This window comes from Xiphophorus hellerii, chromosome 15 (genome assembly GCF_003331165.1).
Source record: "Xiphophorus hellerii strain 12219 chromosome 15, Xiphophorus_hellerii-4.1, whole genome shotgun sequence".
Lineage (NCBI taxonomy): Eukaryota > Metazoa > Chordata > Actinopteri > Cyprinodontiformes > Poeciliidae > Xiphophorus > Xiphophorus hellerii.
This window is the reverse complement of record NC_045686.1, coordinates 17,641,233-17,665,352: the sequence shown is the minus strand read 5'-3', so window position 1 is coordinate 17,665,352 and position 24,120 is coordinate 17,641,233. Positions and strand designations below refer to the sequence as shown.

The window sequence follows — 24,120 nt, the reverse complement described above, 5'->3', positions numbered from 1 at the left end:
AAAAAACACGCCGACGAGTCATTTGTTCCACGTTGAATCTCGGCGTCTCTTTCCTGCGACAGATTTGCTTTCACGTCGTCTCGTCTTACTGTTTCGTTTGCAGATTTTGTGCCTTGGTGAAGCGGCGTGCCGAAGGCGCCCCACCTGGCAGGGCCAGCATGGTGCCCTTCCGGTCCGACTTCGCCCCTCCCTCCCACCGCTGCGTGCCCATGGACGTCGACCCCGAGCTGGTGTACCTCTGCCGGCACGTCTACGACTTCCGATACGGACGCATCTTGAAGAACCTGCAGTAGAGCGGGAGCCTTCCCCGTCTCTCCCCCGTCGTCGCACCTTTGACTCAGTCGTCGCAATTGTCCGCCTTCGCAGAGGAGGAGCAGCTGAAGGACTGAAGACCTCCACCTAACCCCCGTTCACGATCAGTGTGAAAAGCGGGGTGACGGGGGGGAGGGGGGGTTGCATGTACACATTATGAAGCACAGATCCCTTTAGTTACATACTTAGAAGTTAGAATGTCGTAGGGAATCTCAGCTCAGTCAGAGAGCTAAACTCCATCCAGCCGCTCAGATTTTCCCCCACCTCGCCTTCCCAGCCAGAAATGCCGAGCGCCAGGTCGAGCGGCGCGCTGGTCAGAACCGCGTCTCCTCCCCCTGAAGCACGTTAGCGCAACAATCATGTTTGTTCCGTTTGAGAGCCGCCGGCGCAGCGACGGTCCGGCACGCCGCTCCGATGCTTCCAGGGAAACATGAGGCCGGCCCTGTCAGCTCCGCGTTAACGCCGCTCGACAAGCATGGGTGAAAGAGCAGCTAATGGAGAGTGTCATCCTTTCTCCCCTGATTTGACTCTGCACATCGTGCGTGCGTGTGTGTGTGTGTGTGTGTGTGTGTGTTTGTGTGTTGAGTGTTATCGCTGAGGTTAAATATAGTGACATTTAGGAGGCTTCTAGGTAATCAAACCAAGCAAGAAAGTAGCTTTAGATGAAGTGGAGCGGGTTTCTTTTGTTGTTTTTTTTCCCTCCCGCTGAATTGAACATTTTCACATCGAGCAACTGATTGGGCTAGAGGGCAAAGATCACCTTGTATTCCTGATAAGATATGGTTATTACTTATATGGTGAGAAAAAATCCCAGTCAGTCGAGTTTGTTAATCGACTGACTGAAGAAGAAGCGTGTTGTGCTTATTTGAGGTAAATAGCGAGACCACGCTAATATCAGGCTGCGCATGACGACCCATGTTTTGACTTTATGCACGTAATATAATAGACCAGAAAGCAGAAACAGTACCTTGCAAAAGTATTCATTCCCCTTAAGCATGTTCCTGTGTTACAAACCGCGGATTTTAATGTATTTCATGCCGAGTTTTATGCGTTAGTCCAACGCAAAGTTGCACATAATAGAAAAGCTGTCATGTAAATTTAGTTTTTTTACTAACTAAAATCAGATTAAATATTTTGGCATGTATTGTATTTGCTTATTATGATGCTTCCACTACTGTGTTCAACAGTGAATATGCTGCAGTGTTAGTGTTTCCCGACACAAAGTGTTTTTGAAACTTCATTTTTAATTAATCTAACAGCAGCATTTACTCCTGGATGTTTGCTAATGTTTTTTTTGTTGTCACTTTTCCTTCTTTCCTTCATTTGTGGATCAGGTGACTTTCAGTTCAACCAGATGTTTGGAAAGCAATTAGTTGCAGGGCGTTGAATACAAATGGTCAACTTTTGAGATAAATTTGACTTATTTGGCAATACTGCGTGTTGGTCTTCCACTTAAAATCAACGTTAAGCACGTCTAAGTTTGTGGTTGTGACAAGACGTAAAATTTGCGAATACTTTTGCACCGTACTGTATTTCAATTCCTTTCCAGTCTCCACTTTTAGGGCAGTTTTCATGTCGCCAACTCTTGCCCGATTCCTAATCCCTGCACCCCGTCCAGGAGGAACCAGAGGACGTGGCGCAAATTTGAACGCCCCGAGTCTCCGTCTCGTCGTCAGCACTTGTCCGCATGTTTTGTTGCACTAAAACCAATCCCTCATGAAAACACGCGATCACCTCTTTGTTTCGTATCGTTGCTGCTGAGACATTGGCGGGACGTGAAAAGCGGGGCTTACTGTAGTGCATTTGTTCGGGTGTTTTTATTGCGAAGGAGACCTTACGGATGTAACGGTTTGTGCAAACTGTTCGTTTTGATGACCAGAGACGAGTCGACCAACATGTTTGCCATGGCAACTTGACGCTCTTCGTACTGGATGAAATCAGAATGGATCTAGAGTCATTCCTTTCTCTTTTCCCCCTCACATATAATCCTATAAATACTCGGTATATATTTATGTATGTATTCACACTGTTAATGTGACTAGATGTGCAGAAGGCTTCAGGATTCAGTCCTGTCTTGCTGTGCAGGCAATCGTAGCACTGTGATAGATGTGTGACTGGACTGAAGGGGTGTTTCCATGCTTTCAGATGAAGCTTTTGCCGATTACAAACCACGCGCCCTCTCATTGCCTCCAAACCTGCCACTTTATTCCCCGTCGGCGTGCGTTCGAGTTCCAGCTGTAAAAGATCCCCACTCTCTGAAGCCATCTTTATCTCCCCCCCCTCTTCTATTTGAAGCGCATCAAAGCTAAATCAAACCCTACATCTCCTTCTTTTCCCCGCTGGAGTCTTCAAAAAGGACATGGATATAACTATACATTACAATTCCTCCTCCTCCTAAAGAATATTTTATTATGTCGATTTGCTAAGATGGCACATGTAATATATTTTTTAGAATTACTATTTTTGAAGAATGAACTTAAGAAATCTTGACAAAGTATATGCATTGCTTTTCTTTTCTTTTCTTTTTTTGTCCCAGTAGATATCGAGTCAGTCTAGAGTCGATGTTTGACCAAACGAAAGAGAAATACAAGGAGAACATATCTAAACCCCAGGAAGCACGGGGCAATCTTTAAACAAGCAGACAGCCAATGCAGTGTAGAAATTATTATTATTTTTCCCTTGCAAGATCTGTAATAATTATATTTAAAGTATATTTAAATGGAGAAAACAATTGAATATATTAAGATGTCAGTTTTAAGTTATTTGGGACTAATTATGTAGATCCTGCATATTTGTGCTTCAGGATAGAAAGCAGTTTTTGTTTTGTTTATTTCTAATCTTAGAAGCTTAACGAGGTTTAATAGCAGAAACGTAACCATAGGTTAGCTTCGTTGAGACCAGAGCAATTTTCGCCGAAAGCACCTTCGCTCTGGAGGAGCTCCGTTTGGTTCCCGAGTGGCCGAACGGAAACCGGACCGACCTTGACGGGACAGTTCGGGACTTTTTCTAACTGAGGTTCTGTAAATGTTACGAGCAGTTCATATCTTGCGACCTTCAACCTATCCCTATCCCTTTAGGCGTGTAGTTTGGGAGAAGCGTCAAAATGAGACAAACAGGGGACAGGAAGTTCCTCTGAGCTCCTAAGCTGAAACCAGAAACCCTGGTGCAAAAGGTTAGATGTCACTAGCAAAAGATGTAAAGTATTATTGGATGTAGGCTGACAGTATTTCAAAACGGTTGCCCTTTAAACTCTACAAGGAGCATCCCTTTTTGTTTTGTTCAGGTAATTGGTGGATTGGCATAGAGGAAACATTATGCTAACGTTAGCATAAATGATATCATTATCATGTTGGCTTTCCCTAGCTGGATGGCTAGCATTAACTCAGCCCATTCAGCAAGTCAGCTGTTGCTTTAAAGTCAAAAGTAGCATTTAAGCTAATGCTAGCTTAATCATTAATCATAAAGATGTCTTTTTGCCCCCTAGTGGTCAGGCAAAGCAAGATTATAGATGCTGTCACACCAACGTCCCTTATCTGTTCGCCGGCCAGATGCAGGCGAGGAAAGCTCAGACAGCCATGTGCTCCCCTCACTAGTGCTGGCCAGCCTTGCAAAACGCATGGACTTAGATAGCCTGCTGTCATTCAATAACCTAATCAGCCACAGGCTATTTGCATGGAGACAGTTGTGTCCTTATTTCCATGACAACAAGGTTGGGCAAGCACTCAGGAATAAGAAGTTTCAGCGATCTATGATGTGAAACACTGAGTAACCTTCGCTGATGTGTGTGTGTGTGTGTTTGGGCGTGCGCGCGCGTGTTCACTCCATTAGACAAAAGCACCCGACCAACCTGTGAGATTCAGCTTTCTCTGTGGCCTGTATTGATGCTTATTGTTGGCATATATTTTGATATATTTGGAAAATGTGGGATATACAGTTTAGATATTTTTGGAGTAGAAAGAGTTATGTGTATCAGATCACTGTCACTTTGTCATGCTATCTGAAGATCTCTTGGATTTTTTTTTATTTTATTTTATTTGAAAGACTATATCATCCTAACTGATTTAATGTAATGTTGAGAGAATATTTATAAATTTTAAGTCCTTTGTGAAAACGGTGACTGCGTTGTTGTTGTTTTTTATCGTCGCATGTTGCTTGTTGTTTAATTAACCAACAGTCAGTTTGGCAGATCAGACCAAATGGTACCTTCTTTTAATTTATTCAACTTACTTTTATTTGAAAAAGCAAATCTGCTATTTGTAATTATCGGAACATGACTGTGGACGTAGACAGAAAAGGGAACCAAAGGTCACAGCATGAACGTCAACAGGAAGTGGGTAAGTTTCCTTCCAATCAGCTGTAATAATGATCGTGTCCACGTGAGGGCAGTAGTGAGACATTGGCAGCAGATGGCTGTTTAATTCTCTCCTGACCTCCCAACAGCCTGAGCAGTTCATTAGTTAGACTTAATAATACAACCAAACACACCCTTTGACCTGAGATGGCTCCAAACACACGTTTCTATGTTCAGACTAAAATGTCTGGGCTCTTATGATGCTGTTTTATTAAGGTATATCTAAAAGAAAGAAGTCATTGTGAAGTGGACAAAGACACGGTTTTCACAAAAATTATGTGTAAAAACTCATGCTCTATGAAGATCCCAGTGTTGTTTTGTTTTCTCCAGAGAACATTAGTTCAAAACAATAAAAATCAGGGAACACGGCAGACAGGTGAAGAGGTTTAAAGGGTTGATGAAACAAGATCCCAAGCTTTGACTACGTCACAGTGCGCTGTTAAAGCCTTCATATGAAGATTGAAAGCAGAATGGCAAAACTGTAAGCCATCATCTAACTCTGTCAAAATGGGAGGCTCGTGCTGTCTGAATATTTCCCGACGAAACCGTATTCTGTCAGCACAGATTGCGAGCTGACTTAACAGGAAGTCTGATGATGAGAAATGATGACTGGGGAGAACGGACATTCATCACAGCGGATGAGAAAACGTGAGCGTGTTAGGACGCCAAGACTTTATTGGATTAGACTCAATAATACAAAGATGAACGTGTTTGTTTCTCATTTAAAGTTTCTCATTCGTTCTTATGACTTACGACTTCCTCCGTGAAACCAGAAAGCCTCGATGCATCAGCAAACGGACACATCTGCTGGAGAAAGAATCAATCCAATAAACTGCAAAATAGACACAAAAAAAAAACTTGTCTCACACCAGGGTGGGGGGTAAACCTAATCGCCTAACTAGCTTTTCATCTCGCACTGTTTCTTTCCCCTGTCAGTCGACAGTAATTACCACATCCGGCTTATTGTCCTCCTGATGACTGTAATTAATCAAATTCTGCTCCCTAATCTCTGGATCTCGTCATCCTTACAGTAGGCCCAGGTTAACCGCGCCGGATGGCGGCCTTGTGTAAGCTCTTTTTGGGGGAGTGTGTGACTGTGTGCTTGTCGGAAACTTTGCATGCAACAGCAGATTCTCCAGCCTCACTCTGCCACGTTTCATTTTTCCGTCAGAAGAATGCTGTTCTTCAGGACGGAGGTCAGGACCCCTCGGCGCCTCCTTGAACTGGCGGTTGTGTGTTTGCACCTGGAGCTCTTGACGGGAGAGTTTGTTTTGTCATTCCCACCAACATTTTCCACCTACTAAGAAAATAAAGACTCTTGCACACTCCTATCCTCCCTTTGAGCTTCAGGTGGATTACCAGGTCTGTAATCTGTCCTTTGAGTGACATCACCCTGTGCTCATACTCCTTACAGGATATTAGGGGGAAGCAGGAGGTGGGAACCACTGCTGGACTCTGGAAGGTGAATCAGCTCTCCAGGGAAGTTCAGACCAAAATAATCTCGCATCCTCAGTCAGGGACATGCAGGCAATCATAGCAGAAGAGGACGCCAGCATGGAGGAGCTGGACAACCACAACCTGCAGATGGAGGAGACGGCCCAGGGCCTGCTGAGGACACCTTCGCTGAAGGAGAGCTATCACAGCGACACTGATTTCATGACAGGTAAAGACTGAGAGGGTTTGAGGGAATTCAGATCCGTCAGATAAATCAAACCCGTTTGGTTCCTTCCCCTGCGCCTCCGTGGAAGGACGTGAGGTCTGTCGCTTCGGTTTGTTTCCAGGATCGTCAAAGAGAGCAAGAGACGATGTATTCATACTGACAAAAGTTGCACGCGCATGTGGCCGGAAGCTTTCATTTTGGTTTATTGCACTTGTGATTCTTCAGAGGGAAAAAAGGAGGAGGAATCAAGTAGGACACGTGGGTTTTAAAAGGTGAAAAGTGAAATGCTCAAATCTCCCGAAATTCAAGTCCTCAGCAGAGCGGATTGAACACTTCTACTTTGAATATGGTTAATCATATTATTTGTTCCCTGCATATTGATTTATTTCAGCAGGAACCCTAAAACACCTGACATTTTCATACTCTGCATATTAATTCGTTGATGATAAGTCTCGTCTCATGTGCTACGCCCAGCTAAAGAAATTATGTCAGATGAGATGACTTTGAAACATGTCCAGGATTTGCATATCAGTGAAATGATAAATGGAGGATGCTTTCGCACAAATGCCTACGTCTGTTTTGGGGTTTTTTTTGCAAAGCTGATGTGGGAAGACAGATGTTCTGTCATTTAAATGACACCATCTGCAAACAGGGATTAAAACACTCACTATGTCTCCGTTTTAACGGAAATCCACATGTACAAATGTTTACATGCATCTCTTCCTAAATGCATTCGTGATTGCGTTTGCAGGAAATGCACCCGAGACTCCCGACTATATGCTACTTGTTGCTGAGTTATAGGGCAGAGTTTGAGCTCGGGGGTTCACTAATTCTCTTTTACAGCAGCAGGATTATTGTGCTATTCTAATCCCAATCCCATATGGAGAGTATGGACGTGGCACGAGGATGAAGTCACGGCCAGGACAGGAACAGACACAGGAGATCACGGGCCAGCAGAGGATCACAGCCCTCAGTGAGAGGCAGATTACTGCTGGCTGAATGCTTTAGTAATTATACATGAAGTCCTCATATGCAGCAGGTTATTACTAGGAGGAAAAAGTTCTGTCCAAAGAGTGGCACCAAGAGGGTGGATAGAAAGACTTCTAACATTTAGGATAATATGATGTAACATCTGACCCTTCATATTTCTCATTATTCAGGCAGTAATTAAATTTCTTCAGTTAGCAATGAACCATGACTGTTTATGCACACACGACTTTATTCAAGTGTTATTGTGCTATTGCTGTTGTTGTTTTTGAATATTTTTTTTATGTACAAATTATTTATTGGATTTTTTTTTTTTTTAAATCCACTTGTAGCACTTTGTCAGAGTTTAGATGTTTGCTTTAAACTTGAAATCTTAGCGGATTTTTAGCTAACACTTTTAGCTAGCTTTTTAGCTAACTTTATGGGTTTTTTTTTTTTTTTAGATAATTTACATTTATCTCTTTATTACTCTTGTAAGCATATGCTCTTAAAATAATCCGAACTTTTATCCAGTTACTGTAACTATGCATCCAATAATTTATTTTAGTGTTAGTATTCAGCTTTCTGTTTAAACATTAAATAGCTACTTTAGCTAACAACCTTCAGGGCGTCGCTGACCGAGTTTCCAGATGTAGTTTTTGTCAAACTAAACTTTCTGTTTAAAAATGTCAAACTTTTTTTATAGCACCTTGATAAATACAAACGTTTTTCAAAAACTACCAAGAAAATATTCTTACTACAAGCCTGCGTTACATTAATATTGACAAGCTTACATTTTTCACTTGGAAAAGTAACTGAAAGGACCACGTTTTACGAAGCTGATATTATAAAACTTTGTGTTAGGTGCGGGACATAATAATAATAATAATAATAATAATAATAATAATAACAATAATAATAATAATAATAATAATAATTTACACTGGAGACATAAATTGTTATGATTTTGTATCACATATTGGCTGTTCAGTAGTCACAGATTCACCTGTTTGCAGCCTGCACCTGTTCTGTACAGGATATTTTTAAATGAAAGAAAATGCGTGGTGCAAAGCTTCCTGGATGCTACCAGCTGGCGTTTGCAAAGCAGCCAATCCAGGAGCGCCAATAATTTTTTATTGGTGCTGATTGGCTGTATCCCTAAGTACGGAAATATGGGAGACTGAAGATTTTACATTCAGCAGCCGTGCTAACACCGCGTTCACTGTGTGTATAAATGCAAATTAAGGTATATTTGGTATGTGAGCTATTAAAACATTTAGGAATTTTAACTATTTGTCAGCTGCTAAGCCTAATGGATACTGGGGGTCCATTGCAGTAATTAGTGTGATGACAGGATAATTAGCCCACCTGAGTTCTCTTCACACTACTGGAATACAGTTAATTTGGGTTTGATCATCACGTTGTCCTCTTCATCACAATCTAGATGCCCTTAGTTTGAAAATAATTTATAGGAAAAATATCTTGTAAATCACCACCCCAAGCGCCGGGTGGTCTTTGTTACAAAGTTTGAGAACTTTGGTGACATAGTGGATTTGCTACTGTTTAGCAACTGTAGATAAAACCTAGCCCTGATTCAGATCATTGTGAAAAATCACAATGAAAAAGGAATTATGCTTCCTTTTTTTTTAACCCAAATCAATGAGAACATGCTCTTGTCTACATGTTTATGTTGATCTCCTTCATGACCATGCAATGTTCCAAAACCTTTGTGACGTGAAATCTCAAGTTGTTTACATCTCTGCAATGTACCTTCAGGTCTAGCTCTGATTTTGTCCCTCCCTCATATAGTGACATGGGATTATCTGTGAGGGCGGGGTCAAAGAGATTAACTTTGGGATTGGGATTAACATTGTACTCTCCACTCCCATGCACACACGCCCGCACACCCACACACACACCATCAGACTCATGCAAATCTGTGTACTCATGGGCAGGGACAATTCAGGTCGAATTGGATGACTTCTTAGTTTTTAAGCATTACCAACCCCCACTTTTATAAACACACATCCTTAGCTGGAGGCTTAACGCCTCACCAAATCACCATCGAGTCCTAGACTGAGCCAGGCACCGGGACGGCGGTGCCCTCCTTTAGCTGTAGCGACAGTCGGATGCTGGAACCTGAAAACCGCACAAGCAGCAATCTGTGAATGCCACATGACTGGAGTGGGAGAGATGAGACCGTAGTGGGTAAACGATAAGATGGAGGCGCAACAGGGTGGCAGAGGAGTGCAGAGGACTGAGAGGGTTTGTTCGAGAGAGGAGAAGAAGAGGAGGAGGACATCTGGGCTGGTTGAGGACAGAGCCAGCGGTCAGCAGAGATACCCCAGCTTCTCATCGGCATCCAGCAGCTCATATGGTACCCGCCTCTGACTTGAGCAACAATTTGTAGCAGAAAAATGACGGCGGTGGAAAGAAATTTTGCTTGATGTTATTGTTGCTTCCGTGCTGCTGAGTGTTGACAGTGTTGAGCTGTACAGTCCAAAGGTTTGACTAAAATCATTGTCCAGATTTTAGTCAAACAGCCATTTTGAATTAAGGGATTTTACGTCTTAAACCTTTTTCTTTATTGATCTTTTTTTGGCAAAGTAATTTGGTAAAGTCTTCAGGATAAATTCTGCCAGTTTGAATTTTATTTTGGTCAAACAGACGTTTTGCATGCTTTCAAATGTTCTTTCTAATGCGGTCGCTATCTTGTCTTGCTATGTGAGACATAACAAATGATGGAGAATGCGTGAATCTCATTCACCTTGGTCCCTCTCAGACGACCGCAGCTCGGCAGCCAGCGGCCTGGACGTGGCCGACCGGCTCACCTACCTGGAGCAGAGGATGCAGATGCAGGAGGATGAGATCCAGCTGCTGAAGTTGGCGCTGGCTGACGTCCTCAAGAGGCTCAACATTTCTGAAGAGCACCAGGCAGCTGCCGCCGCAGGAAGGAGAACGCCGGGCGCCAAAGGTGAGCAGAGACGTGTGTTTGGTCTTTAAGATGAAGGCTTTAAAGGTTGCCGTCTATTGACAAACTGTTGTGGGACTGAACCGCACTGAGCTCTAGTATTCAAAGCATGTATTTGCAAGCTCATAATCCCATTTTAAAAGGATTCCTACATTTTCCCATGATTAAAGAATGGGTTTCTTCCCTGCTTTTTTTTTTTTAAACGTTCCTGAGATATTAAGTGTCCACTATTGAAAACCCATGACTTCAACTTCTGTCTCTTTAAGGCCCTCTCTCCATAAAAGCCTCAAATTGCCCTCCTCATACAATACAGTGGAACAGTTCAGGACCAATGTTTAAACCTACATACCATGCATACAATAAGACACGACATCTCTTTACCTCCTGTGCAGTGCCGAAAGTTTATACATGTTGATGCAGAAATGTGTACTTTTGTCTGTATTTGTAACTAGATCATGGTAGAAATAGTGTTAAAGTTTGAGCAAAGTTTCTCTAAAACCATGTTTCTCTATGCTGCAATAAACACTTATAATCAATAGTAATGATTGCAACTTATTGGGGAAAGTTGAAAACTGAAAGTAATCCACATTTAAATCAATCGACTATAAATGTTTGCCAAACTTTTCCAGGCATCATTTTGAAACATGACACACTAGAGGTGTCTTGTCACATTTTTTTGTCATTTCTTGTTCTTTTTTATGCACAAAACACACATGGACATTTTGTAACTTTTTTTTTTAAATACCGCAATCAGTTGCGGATTTCTTTTCATCACTCATTTTCAAGAAGTGTACTGCATCCTTTTTCTTATGTTGTACATTTGCCCTCGAGGTCTCGTCTAAATCTCTGTTTTCACATGTTACTCTTACCTGCAAACTATTTACCTTTAATGTGAAATCGAAAAATGAATAATTATCCCTCACTGATAACCTGTCTCCGCAGCCAGGCCCCTCTCCCTGGCTTTGCCCCCCAGAACCTCCACGGCGACTTCCAGCTCCACTTCCCTCAAAAAGAGCTCCACAGTGCCCTCCAGCGCCACGGCGAGGAATTACAGCCCCGCGCCGCCACCTCTGAGGTAAAGCTGCTCATTTCCTCCCCTTCAGAGCAGCACGGTGCAGATGATGAACACAATTAGAGCAGAGAGAGGAAGCTGCAACATACATCACTGATTCGAAAGCGCCCCAATCAGAGTGGGGCTTCGTTCTTCATTATGGAAGGTGCAATCAGCAGACACCCTTCATTATCTCAGAGACACCGCACACGGAGGCTAGGTGATTATCCCCTACGCTGGCCTTTAATTCCAAGCAGCAACCTCTTCCTCTCAATTACCTTTCAAGCGATACTGACATTAGATAGTGTTAGTCAGAAAAGCCTGATGGCCTCTCTCCGCGGTACCTTAATCTGCTGTCGCCGTATCTGTGCTGTTCTGGAATAATTACACAGAGAGAGGTAAATCTCCACTCAATTAAGGCTTTCAGTGTCTAATTACGATGGGAAAGAAAAAAGTGAGAAAAAACTTATTAGCAACCACAAATTGATTTCATCCCCTCTTCTTGGGATTTCATGTCACTTCTTTTCTGTTGGACTTTTCTTTCTGTTCTCTCCAGCGGTGTGAAGAGCCCGCCAGGCGGCGCGAAGGACAGTCCGTGTAAGATCACTAAGCCGCGACCCGCGTCTGCAGCCTCGGTCTGCAAGAAAGTTCCTGAAGAGTAAGAGACTATCAGTCATTGTGAGGTCATGTAACTTGAGTTGCAGCCAAATATGTCTTACGGCAAGCGCAGGGCTTTGCAAAAGTGCTACTTAAAACTTTCCCGTACTTTGTCAGGTTGCACCCACAAACTTCAGTGCATTTTGTTAGGATTTTTAGATCAAGTCAAAGTAGCGTTCGATTGTGAAAAGGGAGGAAAAGGATACATTGTTAGCACAAAATATTTTCTACAAGTCAGAATCTGAAGAGTGTGGAGTGCAGGGGAGACAGTAAATCTAAGTAAGTGAGGGGGAAAGGAGAACTGATCAATCTTTTGTCCTGGAGGCTCTGAACACAGCAACCTCTTGACTTGTGCTATCAGTTCACACCAGACATTTCACATTGTTTCCTAAAAGTACATCTTTGGAAACTTTGCATCGTTTTCTGTCCACCATTTTCTTCCCTCTTCTTAAATTTGTTGTTGTTGTTGTCTCTTCCTGTAACAGATGCGTCTATGAGACAATCTTTAATCAGGTTTATTTCTTTTCTGATATTCTCAGTTCTTTTCACCAGTTTTCTCTTTTATTCCTCATTTTTCTGTGTCAACACACCAGAAGCAACAAATCCAGTGAGCCCGCCGTGAGCGTAGGTAAGGAAACACTCTTGTGTGCTTTTAATTGTCTGATCAGGGGAAAAAAAACAATAAAATGACAGCGCCGCTGGACAAATAGAGGAAAAATTGACTCAAAAGACATGTCACAGAATTAACGACGTTTCTGTGTCTGTGGCGTTTTGGTGCAGGAACAAGGCGGGTGACGCATTGCAAAGGTAGGCTTTGTCTCTCGGAGCAAAAAGACTTTGGTTTAGAAGAAAACGCCATAGTTAACAGAACTGTGTGTGAGCTCTTCTTTTTGTTTTTCATTTTTTTGGTCACATCATACCATAACTGTGTGCACCATCACCCCATTTCTTGCATCCATTTCTGTCTCTCTTCTTCCCCATTTTCTCTCTGTCATCGCCTGGAATGTCCCTTTTTTTTCCCCCTGTCCGTTCTCTGCGCCTCCTCGCCACATTTCACCACTTCACTTAGTGACTATGCAGATCTACCTGAGTCCCCTCGCAAGAAAGACTGGGTCTTCTGAGGAGGCCAAGTCGGCGTCTGCGGTGCCCGCCTACAGGGGGCCCGTGGCCGGCCCCGGGCCCCCGCCGACCAAGAGGGGCGGCCAGCCGCAGAAGAAGAAGTCAACCCCGTCCTTCACCTTGAGCCTCCAGAAAACCGTAACGGGCCAGAGCTCAGCGCAGGAAACGTCCAGCTACATCAGCCCGGTCAAGTCGCCCAGCCAGTACTTTCAGATTTGCTACTGACGCAGACAGACACTCCTAACTCGTCTTGAAAGAGGTTCACGCTGATTAGAGATTTCAGTTTTCAAAATCTGTCGGCATTTTTAATGGCAATCTCCTTGCAACTGAGTTAATAAAACTCCTAAAGAGGCTCACCAAACCACTTACCTGTAACTAACCCATCTGACTACATCAAGTATCGTGATTTATGTTTATTTCTTTTGAACATTTTCTGCCTTTTTAGTTTCCTTGCATACCACATCCTAGCGATAGCTTTACTGGTGCTTAGATCTGTGCATCGTTTTCCTGAACTACTGCCTCCTCTATGAGAGCACTCTCAGTGACGTACATGAGGAGGCAACTTATTGTCAAGACGACTGGATTATCTGTGTGCGCCGATGTGTTTTTTTTTTTTTGTTGCGTGTTTGATGTTAGTTTCCACCTCAAAATGTCTGTTCTTACTCAGAAAAGACAATAAAAAGTGTTGACCTCTGTGTGAGGTGTCTCCACGGTGTCTTTTTATTACGGCGGACAGGTGTTAAGAGATAATGCTTCTGCATGTTGATGTAGAAGCCCCTAAAAGCCTTTAGGGGTTTTTTTGCCCCGATTTTCCCTTTAATCTTACAACGCCCTGCAGTGTGTGGTGTGTTACGTGTTGGTGTGTTGAATATGGCCGATCTAAAATCGGGCATATTCAACATTGTCTCTCCCCTATTTTCTCAGCCTGTGGGGTTTTCTCTGACTGGGAGCGAGAACGCAGCCTGTTGAACTTAAGAACGGAGGGGAATCCCAAACAGTTGACATGGCAACTGAGAGTCCTGGACATCAGAGGTGATATGTGGAAATGTTTATTACTATATGTAAAGGTCAGTTTATAGATGTTTATTATATGTGGTTATGTTTATTCAGTTAAAAATGTTAACTATGAAAAAACATAACTCACCTCCAAATCATAATGCAGCAAATAGAGCGGCTGCTCCCGCCATCTTTTATCAAACGCCTTTTCTTTTTGTTTTGTCTTTTATCGCTTAAAATGAGCCACAAACTATCACTGCTGCTTCTACATCGTCATCCGTGTTTGATTATTCTAAATTCACGTATGGTATGTTGGGGGTTTTACTGGATTTTCTTCTGGAATCGGGATGTTCGTGAGTAGAATCGGTTCTTGTGTGGTGTGTTGCTCCTGCCGTGTGGCTGGACACACGAACCGATCGAACCTGTTGGACTTTTATCGGCTCTGTGGTCACAGAGGTTTGGTAAATCGGCCGACAATCCTTAAATCGTGCCGTGTGATTGATCTCTAGTGGCGAAGCAGTTTGAAGCTTCATTGCCTCATTAACGAGCCGGTCACCATATGAAGGGCTTGGAATGTGGGAATCACCTACTGGGATAAATCCATTCTCCTGTCTCTTCTCTGGGCTTTTTCCCCTTTGCAAAGAAACTTTCCAAAGACATCTGACCTGTTTCTTATTCATGTTGCTGCTTGTGGGCTCAATGTTGGCGCAAGACGTAACCGAGAGAATCCGGTTAAAGGATTTTCAAAATAAAAGATCCTCCAGACTCGAATAATGCATAAATCGGAAATATTTAATTATTTCTTGCGCGGCCCGGTACCAATTGGTCTACGGACCAGTACCGGTCCGCGGCCCGGGGGTTGGGCACCACTGTCGTAGAGAGCCTGATGAAATGTGTCAAAGTGACTCGACTAAATAAACAGAAAACAAAAGTCTAGTCGATGCATATCTGGTGACTTTTAAAGCAGGACTGCTCGGCACAATAGCCGGCTGAACAAGCCGGTAAGGCCTTTGGAAATTATGCACAGTAACGTATGATCAACCGAATGAAAACAAAGGACGAATAAACGAGAAAGAGTTTCCCACCAAATAAAGCTGGAATTAAAATCTTTTCGTAAAATGGAAAATCACACTTTTTCCCAGAGTAAACCTGTCCCACGTTGGCTTTAGTAAGAAGTTTATAATTCATCCTTGAAGTACATCAAGTTAGAAAGAAAGACAATGAGAAAAAACTTAAAGACAGAATCCTGATCCGTAGCAGAGATAAAAATCTAAAAAAAATATTTAATGAATATGATTGATTGATTCAACAGACTCGTGGTCCGCACAGGCATACAAAAACAAAGACACATCATTCACAACAACAAATAAAAAACATATACCAGACATCCACACCAGTGTTTCCACAAAGGCGAATGCCAGCTTAATGCACTGGCAGGATATGACAACACTACATCTAAAAATATTTTTCTATTTAAAAATAAATAAATAAATAAATGCTGAAACCAATTGATTATTTTAAATACACTGAAATTGATATTTTTTATAGTATGATTATCTAGCCAAGGAGGACTAGCATGCCCCCTCTACCACCTATTGATGGCGCCACCGCTTTCATGCAGTTCCTCCGTCGGCGGAGAGAGGGCGCTTCCGTGCAACACAAACCCACCCTGCCATGAATATTTCAGACGCTGAGCTCCTTTTGCCCCTCCTCCCCCCACCACCACCACCACCATCACTTCACCACACCCTCACCCTCCCGTCTCCATCCATCCAGCCTCCCTCCCAGCGGTCGGAGGCAGGGAAAGATGGCACCTCAGAAGCCGCTGTCAGCCACTCCGCCCGGCTTCTTGTCTCTGGGAAAGCGGCGCGCCTCCCTCTGAGAAATGGCTCCCACCGACCGAGCAGCCCTCCTGACACACGCCCGCACCATGAGCCGTCATTTCTAGGAGAAAACCCGTGGAGATCCGTGCAGAGCCGTTTCTCCCCACACACACACCCTGACATCCTCCAACATCTGTGCACACACTTGCGCTCCTCTTCTCGGCTTCTGCTCAAAGCAACCAGACGTGCGGCCGTTGTTGGATCCGGATCGTTTTTCATCTTTATTACCACTATTATTAATTTTTAGAGGCTAAAATAGCGACTCAGAGAACTTGAAACAGAGGAACATAATTCAGTCGGACAGCGGCGGAAGATGAGGTAAGGAGCTACAATTCAGCTGCACAGACATCAAATATTGTTTGGATTGTTTTGCAACATAAATCAGATGAAGTCTCTGCGGAAACATATTTGCGGTTCATTCCGAGGCCTGTCTTCATCGCCACAGGTGCATCACCGGAATTTATTGATCAGCACATCGACAGAAAATAGTAACAAGCTGGAGATTTTTCTTTTTCTTTTTTTTTAAAAATACTACTGTTATTATTAACATGAGATCAGCTGTCATTGTGTGTCACATGGAGGCTGTCTGCACACAGAAACCCATTAATATCGTGGAAATCAGACAGCACGTGCAGGTTGCTCTCGGATTGCTTACATGCACGCCCGTTTTTCATTTCATAGCTTTGCAAAAGCAGTCGCCAGCGCTTCTAATCAACTTTAAAAAAAAGAAAAGAAACATCATATGCGCCTGCATGGACTCTTTACACACCTCCCAGGCTGGCAGCCAATCACCTCGGAGTATACTCCTCCGTGCACGGAGACACCTCTGTCTCTGGGATGCAAGCGCTGGGTTTACTGGTTGCCAGTGAGAACCTATCAGCTGGAATGTAACTGGGAGCCAAATTCTCCACCCAATCAGCTGCAGTGCTGCTGCGCGGACGTTGGGTGGGGCTGAAGAGCTTAGCTGCGAAGGAGTCACCACCATGAGGGGTAGAATAATCAGGAAGGAACTGTTTAATCGGCGTTTAGTTGTGCAGAGGCGTATTTTATGAAACCTAAACTCTGAAGGCTAAAGGTCATGGATAAAGTGTCGTATGCCTCGCGAGAAATATCCACACCTCTTGAATCTTCTCACATTTTAGAAAACTCATGAAGTGAAAGGAAAATAATTCATCCGCCCGTCGTCTGTATCAGGGGTGTCAAACTCATTTTCCATGTGAATATTCTCAAAAGGGGCCAGTTGTGGCAGAATGTATTGATAAAACCCACCAACAAATTGCTAGTTGTTGCTCATCTTTTTCCGTGCAGCAGGCCGCTGTGATTTATGGCAGTCCTGCACTACATGCAGATGTTCTCTAGGTGGCGACACCGACTGCGCCTCCCGACAAACCACAGGCAGCTTCATGTGGGTCATCTGATCTGAACTCCTGTTCAGTTTGAGCCGAACACAGAGAGCTGCTAGTTTGAGGTGCTAGGCTTCATTTCGCTGTAGCTGGCGTCTATACGTCAGCGTTTTACAGTGTTTTGCTATTTAATACGACTCTGACTTTATACCTTAAGTTGTTGAGTATTTTCCATAAACTCCAAGTAAATTAAATGAATTCTGTTGTAATAGTTTAAATAGTTAGTATTCTGCTGCAGTTATACAGGCCTTTTTCTCTTCTGACCACATGTGACACTTTTTGAGCAGTAAACAAACTCTTTGTCTTTATCTTTGTCTTTCATAAATTAGTATATATTGACAAAGTGTCGCACAAAGGTTTTCAGGTGTGTTTCTTTTTTAACTAACCAAGATAAAAACCGCGTTTGGTTTGAGTTAGCCGAGCTTCCTCCCCGCCGTGGCCTCCTCCTCCTCATTGTCGATGCCCCCAAATGGTTTCATTCTGGATGGTTTCATGAAGCTTTAAAAGCAAAGTGTGAAATGTATTGAGCCGGTTTCAATGGTGGTGCTTGATGCGTATCGACGGAAGCAGTTGGTGGTATCTCTGTGTGTGTGCGTGCGTGTGTGTGACCTACTGCCCAGCGACCATAATTGGTAAGTGTTTGCTGAATTGGTATCGGACCTGTTCTGAAAGACAGCCCGGCCTGCGCTCTGTAGAGATGCACAAAGTACCAGTGAAGTAGGATGACTGGGAAGAGAGTGAAAAATGATTTGGTGTGGATTAAGCAAAAATAATAATAATAATATGAAAAGTGTGACACTCATTTGTATTATGTCCTCCACATGATATCCACAAATGAAATACGGTGAGATCAACATCCCTCGGATGTTTGACCATTAATGAATAAACAGCATTATGTTCTACTTAGTGTTGTTTCTTCACATAAAATACCAATGCAATCAAAATTTGTGGTTAGTATGTGGCAAAATGTGAACAATAATTGCTGCAGTAAATAATGCCGTTTGTCTCGATATTCGCCAGTAGAAATCAGATTTCTCACTCAGAGATGCAAATAAGTTTTGCGTCAAACTTTATTTATTTGACATGTTGAATATTCATTTTAAAAAGTATTAACTCAATGTTCAATCATGGAGGTGATATAATGACTCACAAAATATCTCCACTGTTAATTTAGATAGATCAATAGCTAGCTAGCTAGCACTAGCTAGAATGTATCTAGCTAGTTAGCTAGCAAGTTAGCTAGCTATGTAGATAGATCCCTCAGGAAAATGGTCATCTTCGTCTCCCATACAGCACTCTTATGTCACTCTTAGACATTTTAAAAACATTTAAAACTTTAAACACTTTTAGTTTTACTGTTAATTAAGAACTGTTTGTGAAAGATAATCAGGCCAAACTTTGTCAGATGTCCTATTTCTGTGCTTTCTCTCTGATGCCTGCGCATGAATCTGAAGCTACAACACACCTGTGAGTTACATCAGCCACATTTGTCCAAAATCAGTCTGGCATGTACCCAAAAATAGAGAAGGATGCCTCACATTACCCTGCATCCGGCAGCAGGCATGTGTGTGTGTGGGGGGGTGTGTGTGTGTGTGCAGGTGTACACGTACACGTGATGAAAACGTCTCATTTTGGCTGATAGCAAGCAGCCTAGTTTGTGAGTCATAATTAAGCATGCTGAGGCATCCAGAGGCAGGCTGATCAACACAAGTGTGTGTGTGTGTTGTGATGTTTGAAGAGGGATAATCAAATCTTTGTGAATGAGAGGGAAAGCTCTCCCACCTCCTTTGCAGCAATCTCCCCTCTTTGGTTGTGTGGTGTAATTATTTTAAAAAAAAACACACGTCTCGTCCGAGTCGCAGAGTTTATATTCGCTCGCACTCGCGTTCAGTCCCGAGGCGCGACGTGAAGAGTGTGTGTGACAGAAATTGTCATCATCATTTAATCCGCCTCTTCCTCCTCATCACTTTGCTTACGGGTGGATTCACAGAGATGAAGGGATGAAGGGCAGATTACGTCATGTCGAATTGCATGGAACCTGAACAAAAAGACAGTCAGTTGTTTAATTCATATTTTGTGTTTATTGGGATTTTAATTTAGAGCCTGAAGGTTGCCCAGTCACAGCCTGGGGTTAGAAGATGCTTCAGTTTTGCTGGTTAACTGTGTTAACCAGTTCTTGTCTATTCCATCGAGAGCAGCTGGAGGTAGTTAAGAATATTTGATCAAATCAGCCAGAACAACATCTAGAGATGTGAAATATAATGTTTTTTGACACTGTATTTTCTACCAAAGGGGATTGCTATTATCAGATAGAATTAGTCCCTCTACAGATTTCTTCCATTTCAGATAATCACGTTTATTTGAACGTCATGCAAAGGTAGACTGAGTAAATTAAGTAAGGAGTTTTCCAATTGAAGATTTGATTTATTAAGAGAAAAAGAAACTACACACACCAACCTGCTCTTTTATGAAAAGCTATAAAATCTGTTTGTTTGTTTTTTTTATGATCCTGATAGGTATTTTCTCAACCTATATAAAAAGAACCACAGACAACGTTACTTAGTTTTCAACCAAATTCTTGCAAGAATTGAGAAGGCACAGAGGATCGGCTCCTACAAGCCGAGCTCCTTGCGTTCTGCCATCCTGCTGCAGAACTTGTCTTTTTATTAGCAGAGAAAGGGAGTGAATGGAAAGTGGGAGATTGATCTTAACAAAAAGGAGGGCAACCCTGATAACAAGGAAGGGAAACAGAAGCTAAACTCTACACACAGACAATTGGAGGCCACTAAGGAGTATCTCAGGAAGGCCCCCTAAAGAAGCACCTGTGAAAACACACAGTTTAACAAGTTCCTCCTCCCTGGGGTGAGAACACTAAACCTTAAAATATAAAACAGCTAGTAATATAAAACTACTAATGTAAGAAAGATAACAAAACATAATAATTCTAACAGATCCCTTCCCAAGTCCGGCCCCACAGGAACCACCACCGTGTTTCACAAGGAAGACGATGTTCTGTAGATTTGTATTTTTTCCTCCAAAACATGAGCAACGTTTCAGTCGGTCTCATCTAACCAAAGGACATTCTTCCGGTTTGCATGATCTCTCTCCAGGCTGTTGTTGCTATCCTTCAGTCTGACTTGTTGGAGGAGTCCAATCTCTGCAGGAGTCTCAATAGAAATTAAGAGTCTATTGATATTTTAATTTCCAGCTTGGATAAGCGTTGTGAGCAATAGCTTCTTTTTCTTTTTCTCAAGACTAAACTGATTTCTACAACTTCTTTGCGTGATTCTTTCTCCACCGACTCTTGATAAAGGTATTAATTTATGTGTAAACCAGGAGAACAATTTCAGGTTGAATTACGTTTTACAAGCTCTTAGCACGGTAAAAGCTTCATCGCACAGCAGCAGCTTGTGCTGGTGCTCAACAAAAAGGTTAGTAATTTTTGGGGCCTAACAATTTTGGAAAAAAAAACAAGATATAATCAATTTAATAGACCCTGAAATATCCCCACCATGTTTCATTTGCCTTAATATACAGAAATTGTTTACTTTTCAGCATTATAACCTCGTTATGATTCATCCATTCATTCACCTGAAGGGCGATCACGTTCGGCTCATGTGGGGAACCATCCCACCCACGCTGTGTGTCAGACAGAAGGCCAAACGCACTCCCCACTGCGCGCTAATAGACAGGTTAGAGTCGCTGGCTGTAGTGCACACATGCTCACTCGGAGGGTTGTGTTTACTCACTCCATCAGAGTTGTGCAGTTTAATATTAGACTCCAGCCTGCTGCTGCTGCTGCTGGCTCTGACCTGGCAGCGCGGTGGGGGATGGGCGCGCGCAGATTGAGCCCGACGTCCCTTCTACCTTCATCTGCTTCTCCGTTTTCCTGGTCTCACCCTCCCTCCCCACTTCGTCTCTCCATGCGACTCACTTCCTCCTCGCTGAGGCGCTACACCGTCTCCTGACCTGACCTTCCAAAGCTGCACTCTGTTTGGTTTGTTTTCACCGTAGCGTTTAAATAATAATGAGTCAGCCGTGCTTGCTCTTCTGTCTGCCAACAGTATGTTTTATATCCCCTTTCTCAACTTCCTGTCAAGATTTTATGCCTCTTAGAGTTGCGCTGCGATATGATATGAAAAAGAAGTAAAATGATTTACTTTGAGGAGAGTTGCAGCTCAGCCGCTGTGGCCCGTATGGTTTTAAAGTGTGTGCTATTGCAGTCGGATCATTTTGTAAGATAAATAGAGGTGAGGTGCTGCTGTTAAAGTTTCAGCGATTTCAAATTTAGTCTCTGTATTTTTTGACTTTCTTGTGCTACTCTGGTCTTTCAAAAGATAAGAAAATAGTTTTTTTTTTGCCTTTCTGATTACCCAGTTTGCGTAGTATGTTGTTTTTTGTTATGATTTGTGACCGGCGATCTATGTACATGTCGTTTGGATTAAACCAGAGGTCCACACGATGGACAAACAGAACCATCAGGAGAGCATCGTATTTTGAAGAGCATCAACCCTGTTGGCAAAAACCTAAAAAAAGGCCATAAGTGGTTCAGTTTGTGTGGTTGAAGAGGAAGTTACCTGCATCCAGAGTGGGTTTCTGTTGACTTAATTGAATGTCCCGTAAATGGGTAGTGGGCTTTTTGGTGAGTTTGTTTACTGCTCAAAAAGTGTCACATGTGGTCAGAAGAGAAAAAGGCCTGTATAACTGCAGGAGAATACTAACTATTTAAACTGTTACAACAGAATTCATTTAATTTACTTGGAGTTTATGGAAAATACTCAACAGCTTATGCATTTTTTGTTTACCCCTCCAGGGGCTCTTTTTTTTTGTGTCCCTTATATGAAAGTAGGCTGACAGGAAAAGGGGGAAGACATGCGGCAAATATCATCCGGGAGTCGAACCCGCGACGGTGACTCAAGGCCTCCAAACATGGGCCGCGCTATCCCCTACGCCACCACGGCACGCCCAACAACTTATGCATTTTAAGAGTATTTCTCATTGTTTATGAATTTCCATTACCTGAGCAATCAAATCCAGCGAATAGCTTCACAATTAGGATTGTATTAGTGTGATATTTCTGTTTTTCTTACATTAACAGAGGAGGCCAACCCAAATAATTCACACATAAAATATATTCTTCACAACTTATGAGATCAGTTTAACCAAACGGCTTCAGCTTAACGACTCCATCTCATTTCTTTTCAATACTGTAGGAAGACACGCCACGGAAAAAAAGCAAAGAATATCAACACAGCATCGCCTTGCTGTGTGTTTTGGACGCTAAAGCATAAATAATTTGATTCCAAACTAAGGCAGGCTGCTGTATTTGTTTTGGAGTATTTGAAAAACTCAACACACACCATCAATACCCCACACGTTAGCTTGAACTACAAAACCCGCACAATTGAAACACAAATATCATAACAATGATACACTGATGAATTTAGCTGTAATCTCTTGCTGCACTATAAAGATGCTCCAGTCACCTCAGCACCAGAATGCTTGAAACTAAATTGCTAAATTAGCAGCTAGTGCTAAATCAGCTAGTGCTAATTGCTGGTAATTTAGCATTTACTGCTAAATTATTGAATAGAGACATCAGCTCAAGAATTTTATTGTTAAGCTTTAATTCAAGTGTTGCAGGTTATTCATGTAACTTATTTGATGTTTCTTTAGAAATGTGGACTGTGGACGCTGACTTTAGCGTTGTGGACGTCTTTGCTGCAGTTACATGGCTAGCAATGAGATTCTGTTTCAGGTAGTAGCTTCGGTGACAAGCTAACTCCTTTTAGCACAATTCAAACATAACAATAGTCTTTTCCGGCGTATCATCAGATCAGTTTTTGAAGCAAAAATTAATCAAGAGAAAAGAAGTGGCTTTTGTCGTCCATTGGATGTCGCTTGTGCGTCACATCCACTGGCGTACGAGAAACGTGAACACAAAAGTTCCGGTGGGAACCTTTGATTGGGGGAAAAAAAAAAATCAAAGAAGGTAACTAAAATGTTTTAATGTTTATCTTTTTTTTTTTGTGACCACAATTTTGAGTTAAAAAGCCCCCAACACAAATCGTAATGACTCAACGCAGAAATGACCTTGCTTTCTAATTCCTGAACTTGCCTTATAATTACTTAATTCAAAGCAAAACTCTTGGCATTCAGGCATTTGCAATTACGTTTATGTAAATATACAAAATATCTGGTTGATGCTCTCAGGATTTCCAACCTAAATGAAAATTTAAGACACCACAGTTGGGGGTGGCACCCTGCTAAATTGTGCTGTCCGCTGCACATCGATTACGGCACAAAACGTGTCATCCAGCAATTCCACACCATCAATGGAAACTCCTTCCGGCTGAACGGAGCGGGACACATGTTGGTGATGTGAAACAAACCTCAGCTGGGTCTACTTTCTGGGCTGTACAGTTAATATGGGAGGGATTGATTGGTAAACTGCTTTTATTGTGTGAACCTGTCAAGGAGATTGGAGAATTTGTCCGGAAAGATGCAACAGAATATAGAAAGCGTTGTTCCTCTTTTCTTTTTTAAGCTGTTACCGATTAATTATTAATACAAGCCATATCCAACAGGATTTTGATTGTTTACACTTAATATATGAAGAGCAGATGGACGTGTTTAGTTTTCCCTTTCCACCTGCGTCACTTTAGGTTAATGAACATCAAGCATAAGCTGCTGGATCAGTGTGTGTACATACATGCTGGTCTGTGGGGGTGTGTATGCGTGTGTGTGTTTT

At 42.5% G+C, this 24,120-nt stretch overlaps 3 protein-coding genes across 7 annotated transcripts in view; all 3 read left to right on the top strand.

Annotated features, from left to right (window-relative positions):
* LOC116734261 (bromo adjacent homology domain-containing 1 protein) overlaps positions 1–4,426 on the top strand; it is a 43,524-nt gene extending 39,098 nt beyond the window's left edge. For both annotated transcript variants that reach the window (XM_032585543.1, XM_032585542.1), the window contains exon 7: positions 104–4,426. In XM_032585543.1, the coding sequence (XP_032441434.1) occupies positions 104–293 (190 nt within the window). In that variant the 3' untranslated portion in view covers positions 294–4,426. The remainder of the gene's footprint in view (positions 1–103) is intronic.
* Positions 4,427–4,504: 78 nt separating this feature from the next.
* On the top strand, positions 4,505–13,787 carry LOC116734262 (echinoderm microtubule-associated protein-like 1). 4 transcript variants are annotated; one of them, XM_032585547.1, is made up of 7 exons: positions 4,505–6,326; positions 10,072–10,263; positions 11,203–11,335; positions 11,868–11,969; positions 12,562–12,596; positions 12,749–12,775; positions 13,038–13,787. In XM_032585547.1, the coding sequence occupies exons 1-7, from the start codon at positions 6,185–6,187 to the stop codon at positions 13,310–13,312; spliced, it is 906 nt and encodes a 301-aa protein (XP_032441438.1). In that variant the 5' UTR covers positions 4,505–6,184; the 3' UTR covers positions 13,313–13,787. The 4 variants fall into 4 exon arrangements, with proteins under 4 accessions (XP_032441438.1, XP_032441436.1, XP_032441435.1 ...); XM_032585546.1 differs by lacking the exon at positions 4,505–6,326 and adding an exon at positions 8,199–9,666; XM_032585545.1 differs by having other exon boundaries at positions 12,749–13,205.
* Positions 13,788–15,829: 2,042 nt separating this feature from the next.
* Positions 15,830–24,120, top strand: part of evlb (Enah/Vasp-like b) — a 41,175-nt gene continuing 32,884 nt past the window's right edge. Inside the window, exon 1 of the mRNA XM_032584650.1 lies at positions 15,830–16,284. Coding sequence (XP_032440541.1) covers positions 16,280–16,284 — 5 coding nt within the window. The 5' untranslated portion in view covers positions 15,830–16,279. The remainder of the gene's footprint in view (positions 16,285–24,120) is intronic.

What these genes read in the sequence shown, in the direction of transcription:
- LOC116734262 (XM_032585544.1), top strand. Translation starts at nt 9,510, where the DNA reads ATGGAGGCGCAACAGGGTGGCAGAGGAGTGCAGAGGACTGAGAGGGTT. An exon ending in GAGAACGCCGGGCGCCAAAG is followed by an intron (nt 10,264 to 11,202) that starts GTGAGCAGAGAC and finishes CTGTCTCCGCAG; the next exon opens with CCAGGCCCCTCTCCCTGGCT. An exon ending in TGAGCCCGCCGTGAGCGTAG is followed by an intron (nt 12,597 to 12,748) that starts GTAAGGAAACAC and finishes GTTTTGGTGCAG; the next exon opens with GAACAAGGCGGGTGACGCAT.